The sequence below is a fragment of the Syngnathus typhle genome, linkage group LG7 (genome assembly GCF_033458585.1).
Source record: "Syngnathus typhle isolate RoL2023-S1 ecotype Sweden linkage group LG7, RoL_Styp_1.0, whole genome shotgun sequence".
In the NCBI taxonomy this organism is placed as follows: Eukaryota; Metazoa; Chordata; class Actinopteri; order Syngnathiformes; family Syngnathidae; genus Syngnathus; species Syngnathus typhle.
In genome coordinates, this window is record NC_083744.1 from 4,003,031 (window position 1) to 4,017,098 (window position 14,068).

At 56.0% G+C, this 14,068-nt stretch overlaps 3 protein-coding genes across 6 annotated transcripts; all 3 read right to left on the bottom strand.

Moving 5' to 3' along the window:
* Positions 1–652: 652 nt before the first annotated feature.
* Positions 653–1,837, bottom strand: LOC133156539 (muscarinic acetylcholine receptor M4-like). The gene has a single exon (XM_061282352.1). The coding sequence runs from the start codon at positions 1,835–1,837 to the stop codon at positions 653–655; it is 1,185 nt and encodes a 394-aa protein (XP_061138336.1).
* A 345-nt stretch (positions 1,838–2,182) lies between these two features.
* LOC133156493 (activating molecule in BECN1-regulated autophagy protein 1B-like) lies at positions 2,183–9,573 on the bottom strand. 2 transcript variants are annotated; one of them, XM_061282253.1, is made up of 19 exons: positions 9,433–9,573; positions 8,271–8,452; positions 8,137–8,195; positions 7,864–8,047; positions 7,620–7,792; positions 7,474–7,543; positions 6,061–7,409; positions 5,909–5,995; positions 5,650–5,838; positions 5,500–5,580; positions 5,336–5,439; positions 5,138–5,248; positions 4,833–5,021; positions 4,593–4,747; positions 4,377–4,516; positions 4,091–4,195; positions 3,840–4,021; positions 3,674–3,760; positions 2,183–3,429 (listed from the first exon to the last, which is right to left on the bottom strand). In XM_061282253.1, exons 1-19 carry the CDS (start codon positions 9,440–9,442, stop codon positions 3,008–3,010), a joined length of 3,879 nt encoding a protein of 1,292 aa, XP_061138237.1. In that variant the 5' UTR covers positions 9,443–9,573; the 3' UTR covers positions 2,183–3,007. The 2 variants fall into 2 exon arrangements, with proteins under 2 accessions (XP_061138237.1, XP_061138238.1); XM_061282254.1 differs by having other exon boundaries at positions 8,271–8,391; positions 9,433–9,569.
* A 242-nt stretch (positions 9,574–9,815) lies between these two features.
* On the bottom strand, positions 9,816–14,012 carry LOC133156506 (NADPH oxidase 5-like). 3 transcript variants are annotated; one of them, XM_061282286.1, is made up of 16 exons: positions 13,745–14,012; positions 13,528–13,678; positions 13,236–13,446; positions 12,932–13,169; positions 12,715–12,868; positions 12,482–12,654; positions 12,185–12,367; positions 11,980–12,112; positions 11,766–11,905; positions 11,448–11,654; positions 11,339–11,383; positions 11,154–11,278; positions 10,997–11,081; positions 10,821–10,920; positions 10,592–10,758; positions 9,816–10,481 (listed from the first exon to the last, which is right to left on the bottom strand). In XM_061282286.1, exons 1-16 carry the CDS (start codon positions 13,862–13,864, stop codon positions 10,350–10,352), a joined length of 2,364 nt encoding a protein of 787 aa, XP_061138270.1. In that variant the 5' UTR covers positions 13,865–14,012; the 3' UTR covers positions 9,816–10,349. The 3 variants fall into 3 exon arrangements, with proteins under 3 accessions (XP_061138270.1, XP_061138269.1, XP_061138268.1); XM_061282285.1 differs by having other exon boundaries at positions 12,482–12,868; XM_061282284.1 differs by having other exon boundaries at positions 13,236–13,678.
* Between the last annotated feature and the right edge of the window lie 56 nt (positions 14,013–14,068).

Here is a 14,068-nt window from a genome sequence, read left to right on the forward strand (position 1 = left end):
TGTGTCCAAATGTAATTTCTTCTATTTCTCCCAAAGGTAATCTTGGACTGGCCGGCCATCGGTCCATTTTTGTGTTAAATTACGCTAATCGGTGTTATTCATACACCGCAGCTGCAGCGACTGAACCAAATACGAGCGCGAGTCGAGCTGGAGGAAGTGACGTCACTGAGCTCCAGACGAGACAAGAAACAGCAACGCACATCAAATAATAAAACTCGTCGAGATGTTATAACATTTTGTTACACCTCGTTATGGTTAACATAAATGAAAAGACCTTTCAGTATTTTTATTTTGTAAGCCATACCATTTTTTAAATTTGATGCTATTTTTCCAAACGTCGCTCGCACCGCTCAAGGTGCCATAACTTAATAAACATAACTACTCATTATTTCATGGAAGTTGGTTGTGTTTGGACCAGCAGAAGCCTTGAAGGCCTTGACTGCGCGTCACTGATCAAATAAACTAAGAAAAAGTACAATGTCTCATCAAAACAGACCTATCATGACATCAAACGACAGCATGTATGAGGTCAAGTGACAGCATGAATGGTGCTGTTTGTATGCTGTCATTTCCAGTTGCCATGTTTGAAACGGCAGAAATCAGCTTCTCGACGTTGACCCAGACGTCCCTCATTTTCATCACATGATGAAGTTCAGACGGGCGGGTCAGGGCAGCGACATCGCAGTAGGCGGCGAAAGGTGCTCCTGAATGTGGGGCTGCACAGAGCATAGCAGGCGGGGTCCACAGCGCTGTTGACGTAAACCAGCCAGAGACCCGCCTGCCACAGGACGTCCGGGATACGTACATGACAGAAAGCGGCCACCAGCGCCATGGCGTTGTGCGGGGCCCGGGTGAGGATAAAAGTGAGAAGAATGGTGAGTATGGTGCGCGTCACCCTTCTCTCCCTGACCGCGCCCCGATGCCGGGTGGAGGCGGCCGAAGACAACGCCGCCGAGGCCGCCCGGTGCCGTCGGGTTCGAGCCGAGTAGTCGCTCGCACTGTGAGACGGGCGCAGCGAGAGGGCGGTCCACTCCGACGGGCCTGCACTCGCACACGCCCCTCCGCTCCTTCCAAGTTTGAATCTGCCGGAGGACGAGCGGTCGCCGGTAGCCTCGCCCCGGAGGGAAAAAGCAGATGTGCCGACCTGTTCCCTCGGCGGCCGGCGACGCGCGCTCAGACGCTGGCGGCTTGCGGCAGATACGTGGCTGTACAGGCCCACCATGGCGACGCCGGGCAGGAAGAAGGCGGGCAGGGTGGTCCCGAGAGTGATTACAGGGCTCGCGAGCAACCGCGGGTAACATTCCGCTTCGGGTACCAGGCGCTCGGCCCCGGCCCCCTGCCAGCACAGGATGGCCGGTGTCCATAGGGAGAAAGACAGCAGCCAGGCCAGAGCGATCATCAGGGCGGCCGTCTTGCCCGTGCGCCTCAGCGGGTAGCTGAGCGGCCGGGTTAGGCAGAAGAAGCGGTCCAAACTGATAAGCAGCAGGTTCAAGACGGCCGCGGCGCTCACGCTGTGGTCCACGACCAGCCAGAGGTCGCAGAGGGCGGCTCCCAGCGGCCAGGAGCCGCACGCCGCGTAAAGCGCGTACACGTTGACGGAGACCGCCCCCACCAGCAGATCGGCGGTCGCCAAGCTCAGCAAGAAGTAGTTGTTGACGGTACGCAGGCGGCGGTTGACCTTAACGGAGAGTAGGACCAGCGAGTTCCCCAGCACAGTGACGGCGCTCAGCGCCACCGTCACGCCGGTGAGCACCAGCAGCTGGGCAGAGGACTGACTGGAGGTGTTGAGCGTGAGGCGGGGCCAGCTGGAGGAGTTGCCGTCTGACCCGTTTGCCATTTTCTTTCAAAGCACACAAAACTGACGTCAATTGTAGAGAACTTTTGACTTACCCACGAAGGAGCATCGACGCCTCCAACAAGTCTTCAACTTGATGTCGCGTGTGCTCGCCTTACTTCAACAAGTGGCGTGTCGTCTCTCCTTCTGCTCCTCCTCCTCCTCATCAGCAATTGCTTTTGATAAATGAGGCTAAGAAAATACATTAACACAGTCGTGTAGATTAAGTGCGTCATTTTAAATTCTTCCATCCATCCATCATTCTCTCCATTCTAACTAACATAGCCATCACTCTCATGTCTCACAAATGGTCTCAATTTGAAACTCTCAAACAAGAGAAAAAAGCCGTTGGAGTCTCCACGTTCTTTAATGACATCACATCTAAAAATCAGAGCAATGACTGGTGACAGCGACGTTGCGGCGCCGGCAGCGAGAGCGCCACTGCGACCAGCGCCTTAAGTTCAGTGTTAACCAGTCAAGTAAAGCCAGGAGGACCTGGGCCAGGTCACCATCCAAACCTTAACAATCACAAGTCTCACTGCACTTCTCAAGGTTCATCACCCGCACGCATTTGTGCGGGCATGCACACACACTCGCTTAAAACAGGAAATGTAAACGTGGTGCCTGTACAGTCGACAGGAAACATTTCAAGTTTTATTTTCAAGGAGTCTGAGGGGACAAGGGAGATGCGCGCGGCTTTCTGGTGGTGATGAAGCGAGAGCGACTTTGGTCGTCGCTGTAACCAATCACAAGCTGGACTTTACTGACAGTGGGAATGTTTTAACGCGTGATCCCAAGCAGTCCAAAGAAGATTTCCTTCCCGCAATAAATTAGGTGAGCGAGCGGCCGTCGCGTCGCACGCACACGGTTGTCGGGAGGAGCTTCAGTCGCGACAGATGACCGACAACGGCGTTTCAAGGTCACATAATACAAAAGTGCAAGCTAACCACCAGCTGGTAGAGGGAGCCAGGCTCCGGGACGTGGCGCTCGAGCTAACGTGCGAGCGCGCCGGCGGGTGGGCGCGGGTTGCGCTCGAGCCCTTCCGCGCTCGAGCCCTTTTGTGGTGGGAATGTTGGCGCTGCTTCCAAATGGGCGGGAAGTGCACGCTGACGCCATTGAAGGTTTGAAGGGAAGATAAGGGCAAACTTCGCTCAGATTGGGGGCCAACCCTCACTACCTACTGTATGGGTCACCCTGGAAACTGCTGTGACGGGAGGGGGAGGAGGAGGAGGGGCCCGGCAGCGAGTCCTCTTCCGCGCTGCCGCCGTCAAAAACATCGTCGGCGCCTTCGGCGGAGCGAGGGCCCCACGGGGGAGCGAGGCGCTCGGGCGGGTCGGTGGCCCGGCCGACGAGAAACGCCCCTGAAGAGGCGGCAACGGCGGCGGGTCCGACAGCGGTCCTGCCTGTCCTGGCGCCAGTCTGCGAGCCACGATGGATCCGATGGCTGACGATGATGTTGTTGCCGAATCCACCCATGGACGCCATGGTGGTGCTCTGCTCGCGTTGCACCACGGCCGTCATCCCGCGCTCAGCGATCAGGCGGTGGATCCGAGCCAGAGCATCTTCGCTGGAACCTCCACCTTCCGGGACCTCACCTGGAACAACCACGACGTGTCACCAAGGCAAAGCAGCTTTTCAACTCAAAGCGCATCAAGCTTTTAAAAACAGCACATAAGGAAATTACAGAAATGACTGTAGATACATATAAGCATCAACTGAAAACATTTAAAAATGTAGCTTTCTCAGGTAAAAAAAAAAAAAAAAAAAGATTAGTCAGATGAATCAGTGGGATGAATGGTGGCGGGGTGGAAAACATTTTGGACTTGACATGCGGCGTACCTGCGTTGGGCGGGACCTCCCCTAAGGCACGGCCGCCATGACTCCCGTCCGAAGCTCCCGCGGTCTGGGTCTCGAGGCCGTCGGCCGCTAGGCAAAAGAACGAGATGGAAAGCAGATCAGTGAAAAAGGTCAAAGTGCAAGGAAGGCGCACAGAAGACATCGGTACCGGCTCGGAGGCGAGCGGCGCCGGGCTCAGAAAGCTCCGTTTGGGTCTCGGCGTTTTGAAGCTGGACAACGGGCGTCTGCGTTCCTTGGGATGTCACGGAGGGGGCGGGGTTTCTGGGCTGAAGACCAATGGCGTTCATCAGGCCCATGTCTCGATCCAGCCTCCATCCCGAACGACTGGGCCTGAACACCCACGCGGCACGTTAGGACGACGCCGGGGTCCCCCGCGGACGAGGCGATAACAGTACTAACCCGGGTCGGTCGGAACCTCGTGTCCGGCCGCCACTGCCGTTGTTGACGGAAAACAAAGGTTCGGCGCCGGACTCGGTGGCACTTTCGCCGTCGCTGCGGTAGAACCTGAATGCGCGCGCGTGTGTTAATTGAGGTGTACGCAGGAAGGCGGGGGCTCAACCTCGTTAACATTAACGAAGCAAATTGAAGGTCTTGACCTAGCAGACTTCCTGCTGCCACTGACCAATAACATTAGCAAGATAATCACATCCAGTAAACAGGAAGCCATATCAACGCCAGCACTCACACGGGCCGGCAGATGACCAGGTCCCCTTTGTTGGTTCCGTACGCCAGACCCAGCCCGGGATCGGGAAGCCAGCGAGCCGAGTTGATGCTGACGTGACGCCGCTGGTCCGGCGCCATGGGATAGACCACGTTGAAGACCTTCTAGAAGCCAAGAGTCCCTTCATTCATTTGGTTGAACGGCAACGATGATGACGAGATGACCGCAACATTCGCTCACCCTGATGGAGGTCTCTCCTCCGTGCGGCTGCTGCAAGCGGAAGACTTGCGCCACCATGTGGTCAGTGGTGGGATGTAGCAGGATCCTGCGAGAGGCCAGCCCCACCATCACATAGCAGCCCAGTGGTGATAAGCTAACTGAAATAGCATTCAGACCTGGGGAGGGAGGGAGGAAGAAAATGAGGATGGGAGTCACAAGCGTGTGTGTGTTGAGATGAAGACAGCCACGCATGTCTCCTACCAAATCTTTTGGTATAAAGCATCTCCCCGAGGTTGTGCGGCGCCAAGGAGTAGACTGCGAGGATTCCCTCATCGGGAAACCCGCGCTGACTGCTGGGAATGAAGACAGCCAGCAGCTGACCGTCGGCCGAGATGTCGCAACTGGCGTCGTTGTAAATCTTACAGTTTGGCACCAGCACATTGGCAGAGGCTGCGCACGAAGAAAAAACAACTTCAGGTGGCGAACATCCCGCAGACTCCTAGTTTACATGGCCGCGCTAGTCCTTTAGCTAACAGATGCTAACTCAGATCCCCATTGTTTGGTACCGTTGCTGATCTCGGGCAGGTCAAACTTGGTGAAGTCCCACCACTGCAGGCGGTACGTTGTGTTGGCGATGTTGCTCGCCACCGCAGACTGGCCGTCGCCGATGGACGCGCCTGACGGGGGTGGGGGGTGGGTGGAGTTGGAAGAGTCTCCTCAAGCCGTGCTTGCAGTCAGGTTGAGTTTGAGGGACGCACGCTTACCGGCGAGCACCCTGTTGACGGACGAGTGCGTGGCCAAGCCCGGCTGGCCTCTCTCGTGGTGGAAGATTCCGGCGTAAGGCAGGTACTCGGGAAGATGGAAGCGCCTGCGGGCGGGACCGCAAAAATTATATATAAATATTCGACCGGACCTGACGCAAACTCACCTTGGCACGAAGCGACCCAATGACGGCGCTGACATCCTGGCGTTCCGGGGCGCCCTGTGCCGCGCTCGCTCGCTGTTATCACTGAAATGACAACATCGTTGTTAGCCCAAGCCGGCCGCGGACACCCGCGGCCACGCGCAGCCAACTCACTCCAACTCGTCAAAGTCCACGTCGGGGTTCTCCACGGAGCCCGACACGCTTCCAGCCGGCCCATCGGATGAAGACGAAGACATGGCCCGCAGGCGGTTCTGCTGGTAGCGAGGAGAGCGCTGACGGATACTGTCCCGTCTGGACAAATACTGGATCATTCTCTGGGCGTAGTACGCTGCGGGCGACAGCCTGGACAACCGGCGGCGGCACGTCTGTTAGCACCCGCGGCTCATCGCTGGGGGGTGATCAACGAGCTTACCTGGCCGGGTCGGGATAGATGGGGTGGTCCCGAGATCCGGTCATGTCGTAGCGAGACAGCGACATGAGAGAAGACTCTAGAAGTCTCCTAAGAGACAAAGAAAAAGGTGAGCGGAAAATATGACTCGCGGACTTTGAGTTGACCGACGCTACCTTCGGAGGTAGTCTTCGTCCACGGGTGAGGGATCCACAGGCATTTCCTGGCTTAAGGCCTCGGAGGGGTCGGGGGCACGGGTGGCGGCCTGGCGGTACACCCTCTCCCACTGAGCCGTGTCCTGGTTGTACACCAAACCCACAGTCTGCTCGGCAGACGACGGCAGAGGGAAAGCTGCCGCCGGCGCCGTGGTGGGCACTGGCCGTCGCTGGCTGTCCAGAGAACTCCCGGCGCTCGGGACAGGACCGTCAGGCAAAGGAGAGGGCGAGGAGGACAAGGCAGAAGTGGGCTGCAGGGCGGATGAGGAAGAGGAGGTGGAGGAGGTCTGGTTGGTGCGCTCCCAACGTTGAGAATCGTGATTGAAGGTCAGCAGGTTGTGACAGGCGCGGCAGCGGTTCAGGTGCCCCCGAGAGCCCCCCGGCTCCGGGGCTTGGGGAGTGGAGGAAGGGGGAGGCGGTGGCGGGGGCTGGTAATGGATGATGGTGGGGGAGGAGGAGGAAGGGCCGGCTCTGTCCGAGTCCACGTTGTTATTGAGAAGCTCCTGGCTCGGTTCCTGGCCACCCGCCGGCGGAGGCTCCAGGTCCTGCATGCGCTCAAACTCCAGGAAGTAGCGGCTCAGATTGCACTGCAACACGTTCCGAAAGGAGGCGGGGTTGCCGCGGGAGCCGTCCCAGAAGGGGTGGTGCCCGCTGCTGGTGCCCGAGCCGTCCCCTTGCTGGGGGAAGCCCCGTCCGTCGCTGGCCGAGGTGTACACCGGCGAGTGGGACGAGCTGTCCTGCTGACGCAACGCCGCCAGGAGGCCGAGCGAAGACGACGACGAGGTCCTGGGCGGCAGCACGTTGGCGCCGGCGCCGCCCTCCCTCATACTCAGCAAGCTGCGCGTCCAGTCCGGTCCCGGTCTGGAGGTGGAGTTGGGATCGCCGTTGCCACCGTAGTAGAGCGAGGTGAAGGCTGAGGGGCGTGGCTCCGTGCGGGCTGCCGAGGAGGCGACCGAAGAAGGCGGGGTCTGGGGGGCTTCTGACGACACGCCAGGCGGCCCGCGGTTGGCCGAGCAGTGACTGCACATGCACGCCATGCCCAGGAAGCGGGTGCATTCCAGGAAAGACACCCCGCGCTCCGTGGTGACAAAGTGGCCCAGGGGGGCGGCGGGCGATTCCGTGGTGTCGGCCAGGGGCCGCGCCTGCTCGCTGGTGCTCTGCGCGTTGGGAGAGCGGGACGACAGGATGTGCAGGAAGTTGTGCAGGATGGGCGTGCGGCGAACGGGCTGAGGCAAGAAGGAACGCTGGCGGAAGTGAGGGTGCGGCAGCTGCTCCACGCTGTCCATGGGAACCTCGGAATCGTCCTCGCTCTAAAAAACACAAAACGTCGGCACCGGGCCGGAGATCGCGCCGTGGGAATCGAGCAGGGCTCACCTGCTGATTGGACGACGGGTTCAAGATGGCCGTCAAAAGGTTGTGCCCCAGCGGGTCAAACCGCACCAACCTGAGGAACACGCCCAAATAATGCCAATGTCAAATGACGAGGAGAAATAGTTGAACGCCAGCTCGGCGAGACCCACCGCACTCGCTCGGCGTCGCTGGCAGTCTTGACGGCGGCGAAGGGTTCCGGTCGACTCCAGTCCCAAAAGTGCAGCTCGTTGTTGGTGGCGATGAGGAGGAGCTGAGCGGTCGGGTGGAAGGCCAGCGAGGCGATGGCCACGTTGCTGTCTGTGAACCAGCTCTCGCTGCCGCCCTGTGCCGACAACCGCGACGGTTAATCGTCATCCGGATCCGCCGTCCGGATCCGCCGCTTCGCCCACTCACGTGCAAGTCCCAGATGCGGACTTCGCCGTCAAGGCATCCGGAGGCCACTAGGCCAGGAATGGTGGGATGAAAGGTCACACACCAGGGGGTCCTACGGTGGCCCACCAGGGAATGGAGGCACTTCCCGGTCTTGACTTCCGTGATGTAAATGTTGTGGTTGACGTGCGTGGAGGCCATAAGGGTCCTTGAAGAGTGTTGCCGTGGAAACACAGACAACATTAACAGCCACACAACACTCAAGCCACGCCCGCCTTCAGACATTCGCATCCTCACCGGTCAGGGCTGAAGGCCAACAGGAAGGTGGATCTGGGGCTGTCAGGCAGCTCAACTTTCTGAACATAAACAGGAAATTGGTAAGCCGTAGCGTCGCCATAAGAGAAGAAAACGGCGTCCGGCGGCGAGCTCACCTGGCTCTGCCACTTCATCCCGCACACCTTCTCCTCCACCAGCAAATGCAGGAGGCGCTGCGAGCTGCACGTCTGCCAACCGCGCTCCCGCCGCGACAGGAGGCGCACCGAGTTCCTGGGACTGGACGACATCACGCTGTTGGGAGGGGGGGCGGGGCGGTACCGGGGGGGATTGGCTGGTCCTAGTCAAGTCAAGTCAAGTTTATTTATACAGCCCTAAATCACAAACAAGTCTCAAAGGGCCTCAAAAATTGACAATTATTCTCAAACATCCCCTGACCTTAAACTCCCAGGAGGGCAAGGAAAAACTAAAAAAAAAAAAACTACTGGGGGAAAAATGAGAAACCTTGAGAAGAGACCACAGATGGGAGGATCTCCCTTCCAGGATGACCAGGCTGCAATGGATGCAGAGAGGGCACATAATATAAAACAATCCAGAAAAGAAAAAGTGGATGTCCAATTCAAAGTGAAGAGCTGCAGGAGGTGCCCTCAATTGTCCTGGTTGCAGGTGCCAGCCGGCCAGCCGGCTCTGGGTTGTGGAGCTGCCAGGCTGCCGTTAGACAACTGACGACACATTCACACAGCAAATGTGGTTGATGATGGAACTAAGGTGCAATCTTGTGTGTGTGTGCCAATTACAGATTTCAATGACTTTATTCCACAAAACGACAGGCTTAAGTTTTGACAAAAGAAAACATTCATATTTCATTTCCACAATGGATCGTGATTGTGTGTATACCCAAGTCCATGCATTCATGATATGCATAGATAGATAGATAGATAGATAGATAGATAGATAGATAGATAGATAGATAGATAGATAGATAGATAGATAGATAGATAGATAGATAGATAGATAGATAGATAGATAGATAGATAGAAACCGTGCCAGTCAAACAGACGACTGTGTGAGCTACTTCAACGCTATGTACGTCATGTGTCGAGTAAAGACGACTAAATGCTGCAGTTGGGCACGGGAAAAAATGAAGTGCAAATAGCTCGTCGGTTGAAAGCCGCTCGATGACATTATTTTTCTTCTTTTCCATCCAGTAACTCGCCGCAATAGTCAAATGCAATAAGCACACATTAAGTAGCGTTTACGTACGATTAAGTATGCAGCGATCAAGAAATTTGAAAATGATGTTTAAAAAGAAAGGCCTACCTTTCTCCATCTTAGGGGCTGCTCACATTAGCCATGGAGCTAGCTTGAGCCGAAACGAAAAAAAGGTATCCGTTGCTAAGAAAACTCAATCTTTACTCGTCTTGTAATCAATAACGACGTCCACTTGAACAAACGGACACCGCTGGCATTTTGTGGATGCAAAGAAGCGACCTTTTCGAAGGCTTTTGGTCCACAGTTAGCCAAGCTGCCCGACGCCGAATGGCTCCTGCGTAGCCAGCTAGCTAACGGCTAGCCGCACACTAGACAGGCCAACCAACAGAGCGTCGAATACTACTCATCGATCGAACTGACGAACGGAAACCAACCTCCAGTGTCATTCACTAAAACACACATTTAGATCCTTCCACCTTTAATGCACTGAAATATTTCTGATCGACAGAAATAATTATTAAAGAAGACTAGCTGACAGCGCTTACGTACATTGTAAAAGGTCACGATGTCAAAATTACAAATGTGAGGTTATGTGGGGAAAAAAAAAAAGCCACCACGCTTGGTCGTCATTTTATTTCTGGAATATCTAAATATTAATGCAAGAATCTATTTAGATTTAAATACCTTCGTTTTGGCCGACTCACTAACACCACGGATATACAAATAACATCTAAATATATAATACAATAATATAATACTAATCAATATATATTAATATATTCTTAGACAACGTAGATTTGAACGGATGTGTGTGTGCGTCTGTTAAAAGCAGCTGACGCTGTTGTTGGCAGTCGTCCATTGAGGGGGGTGTAAAGATGCCCGTGGGGGGGAGGGGGTGTGTGCAGTGGTCCTATTCAAGCTTGTGAGACAAAGTTCCCTTCCGTTTGCAGAGCAGGACGGCCCGTAGAAAGACCATCGAGATGAGCATTCCCGGTTGACATGCTTACACCATGTCTTCTCTGATTTCAGAAGTGTTCCTTGTAGAAGCTGAAGCCAAAGTGTTCGCACTGAGCTTTGATGACTTTGGCCAACGTTGGAGAACCGCAGTAGAACACGTGAACTTTTCCTTTGTTCTCCTCGGCAATTTTCTGGAACACCTGATTGTAAGTGACATTTGGTTATTTATGCTTTTGCTTCTCTTTTTATATTGCAAAAGTGAGGAGCTTTAGTGAAAGTCGATTTGGAGGAGCTTTTGGGAGGTTCTAACCTTGGCCCATTCGGGTCGCCCGGGCTGCGTTCTCGTCCTCAGGCCCGTGATGGAGTCTCTCTTCTCCTTCTTGGCTAGAAGGTCCAGCGCCATCTGTAGACCGATGGCCTTCATGTCGTTCTTGCACAAGGCTGACGTCATGTACATGTGCATCTCCAGGAAGCGACCTGCCGAAGAAGACCTCATTGAGGTCGCGAGTTCACACCTCAGACGCGGCATTGGCGGTCACCTTCGGGCTCCCCATCGGCCTGGTCCATCTCCAGTTTGGTCAGGAGGCTGACAAACCACTCGAAGGACTTCTGGTCACGGTTGATCCAGATGAAGTCAACCTGAGAAAGCGGCAAAAACGGAACTTTGGTTCAAGTGCTGTCCAAAGTTGACCGTTGTCATTTACCGTGGACTTACTTTGCGAAGCTTCATTTCACTATCCTTAATGTTCTCACACCACGAGTAGTTGCAGTTAGGACAATTCTGCTTCCTGCGCCGGTACCTGGAAACCCACGAGCGTGTTGGTCTCGTGAAGGACGTGGGCAGCAAGGCGCCGGGAGCGAGAGTAAGTCACCTGTACATGATGCTCTGCAGGATTGATGCGAAAGGCGTGATGCCGATGCCCGCCCCGATCAGAACGGCGTGCTCGGATGTAAAGATCTGTCTGGTAGGCGTGCCGTAGGGTCCGTCCACGTAGCACTGTCGGCCGGCGCGAAGCAAGTCACATGACTGCTGTGCCAACGCGAGCGGTTTGCTCACCTTGATGTTGCAGAAGCGGTGATTCTCGCCAAACTTGGCAGAAACCTTCAAGCACACAAAGCGAGCGGCGTCAGTGGGTGTCGCCAGCCCATTGCTCATTAACACTCACTTGATCCACTTCTCTCGGGGGCGGGGCCTCGCCTCTCTCCGCTGGGCCCGGATCGTCCGGAGGGACGGGAAGAGGCAGCGAGATGGCGGCGGCGGGGGAGGCGGCGCCGCTCCGGGAGCCGTTGTGACGGTACATGATCAGTTCCACTGCATTGTCCTCGTTGGACGCCACCGCAGCGTCGGCGTGCGCCGAGCTGAACGACTCCTCCTGCCGATACGTGCGATAATGTCATCAGCTTTTATCTTCTTTCAGACTTCTGGGTGTATTTCAGAAAGCGACAACATGGCGCCTCTGTGACAGCACTGAGCCTTTTCCCACCTGAGTCTTCATCATCTGTCTGCTCCGCAGGCTCGCCGCCAGCCTCCTGGGACTCGGCGCCGGAGTCTGCGGCTGGCGGAAATACTCGTACAGACGATTGGTCCACTGGCCCATGGAGCGGATGTGCAGCCACAGATTGTCTGCACACACACGCACACTCAACTTGGCCTCCCTGCCAGAGGAGAAGTGCAAGTACACAGAAAGGAGGTCACACCAGCTTGCTCCGGAGCGCTGCTGATGGTGAACGGGTGCCACTCGTACTTGGCGATGACCGGAATGTTGATGTACACGTAATCTCCCGGCTTGAATTGGAAGAACTGTGGACGCTTGATGACCAGATGAGTCACCTGCAGAGCCAGAGTCATCAGAGACCTCATGAGGTGAGGTCAGACGGAGATCACGCATGGGTCATCCATCACCTTGGACGGCAGCAGGTTGACCTCCACGATGTACAGACCTCCCATACGGGACACGGCGATTCCGATGATCTTCTCCAGCAGGAAGAGCAGACCCGGAACGACAAACCACTTCCAGAAGTTGGCGCAATGGATCATAAGCAGTGACCACACCCACACGTAGGACAAGTGAGACCAGTAGAACACCTGCCGCATACCGGACTTTATATATATGGAAGTCATCTTGAATTTTTGTTCCTTTCCAATGGCGGCAAGGGTGCGTCCTCTACTGACCAAGTAATTATATTGCTGTGCGCTTACTTCAAAATGTCCACTGCGTCGAACAAAGGTGCTGGAGCAGAGCCCCATGAGGCAGATGACCACCTGAAGGACGACGCCCGTCACAGAGGCCGTGCCCTTCACCCAGCCGATGCCGGGCCGCGTGGTCAGCAGGTACTCCCACACGCTGAAGCCGCTATGCTGGGAGAGCTGAGCTAAAAGACACACAGGCGCCGTCGGACCGCTTGGAGGTTGAGTATTGGCGAGCGCCTTACCAAAATTGAAGATGTGGGCGGTGGTGTGCACGAGCGTGTATCCGACGATGGCGTAACCCACAATCTGATGCAAGAGAATGTTCTGGTCCAACGGCAGAACCCGGACCACCCAGGTGGCCCGCAACCACGTGAGACAGCGGCGCAGCATCAAGACCTTGAAGGACACGCACGCAGATGAGGCGCATCCGACTTCCCGGCCGTCTGTACTTGGCATTACCATGACAAAGGTGCAGTTGAAGTTGAGGCATTGTCCGCATCCTTTGGCCAGCATGTAGCAGGCGCTCCCGTGGCGATGCTGCAGGACGGCGCCGACGAAGAGCGCCAGGCTGAGGCAAGCGTAGCCGCACAGGAACAGGAGCTTGCGACTGTTGTTTTGCCAATACGCCCGCGTCAGGTAGCGAGGGGTCTGATGCTTCTTCTGCTCCGCTTCCGGAGGTTTGAGCCAGTTTGCCGCGCTTCCGCAAAAAAGATTCTGGAGTGAGTACGGGCGGGCCAGGAGCGGGCCGCCGGGCCGCACCCACCTGATGGTCAGGTTCTCCATCACCTCTGGGAAGTCTTCCAGTTCTGCTTTGAGCTCCTCAAAGGTGATGGCGCCGCTGCGGTCCTTGTCGGCCGACTCAAACAGTGCCAGCGTCAGGTCATCTAGTTTCTCCTCCGGCAGAGAGATGGCGCTCTCGCGCAGGCACGACTTCAGAACCGTGCGCAGCTCGTCCGGATCGATAGAACCGCTCCCTGCGTGGAAGGTCGCAGATGACGTAACAACGGGTTCACGTCGCTCTCGTTGGCCCATTTGGTTTCGGTGGTGCCACTCACCATCCACATCGTAGACCTGGAAGAGGAACCTAAGCTTGTCCGTCTCGCTACCGTGGATGAGAAGGTCCAGCGCCTCCAGAAGCTCATCCAGGCTGATGGAACTGCTACCGTCCGAGTCGAATAGCGCGAAGAAGCGCTCGGCGAAGAAGGACTGTGGCGGAGGTGGGCAGAGGGGGGGTCACGTGACACAGAGAGGGTCGAATGACGGCGGACCAACCTCTTTGACTTTGAGAGCCGTCTTGAACTCATCCAGGTCGATCTCCTTGTCGTCCCCGGCGATGTTCTCAAACTGCTTGGTCACCCACTCCAGCCAACGTGCATCCTCGTCCGCGCTCATTGCCGACACCAGCCGCGTCCGTTATGGACTGCGATGCTACGCCCGACGCCAGCCAAAGTCAAAGTCACGTCGAGATGGTCAGTCATGTTTCTGCAAAAATAGTTTTTACCTGCTGTTGCGTGTCTTCCTTAGCTGCCACTGAATCTTGGTCATCTTCATCGTCAGCTGGCGGTGACAGCCTCCCCTCCGCCACACGGGCTCATC

Coding starts and splice junctions, on each gene's coding strand:
- LOC133156493 (XM_061282253.1), bottom strand. Junction 7,544..7,619: donor AGCGACGCCGAGCGAGTGCG/GTGGGTCTCGCC, acceptor CGTGTTCCTCAG/GTTGGTGCGGTTTGACCCGC. Junction 3,430..3,673: donor GGAGGTCCCGCCCAACGCAG/GTACGCCGCATG, acceptor TGGTTGTTCCAG/GTGAGGTCCCGGAAGGTGGA.
- LOC133156506 (XM_061282284.1), bottom strand. CDS start 13,864: ATGAGCGCGGACGAGGATGCACGTTGGCTGGAGTGGGTGACCAAGCAG. Junction 11,384..11,447: donor CCCCGAGAGAAGTGGATCAA/GTGAGTGTTAAT, acceptor GTGTGCTTGAAG/GTTTCTGCCAAGTTTGGCGA. Junction 11,279..11,338: donor ACCGCTTCTGCAACATCAAG/GTGAGCAAACCG, acceptor GCCGGCCGACAG/TGCTACGTGGACGGACCCTA.
- LOC133156539 (XM_061282352.1), bottom strand. CDS start 1,837: ATGGCAAACGGGTCAGACGGCAACTCCTCCAGCTGGCCCCGCCTCACG.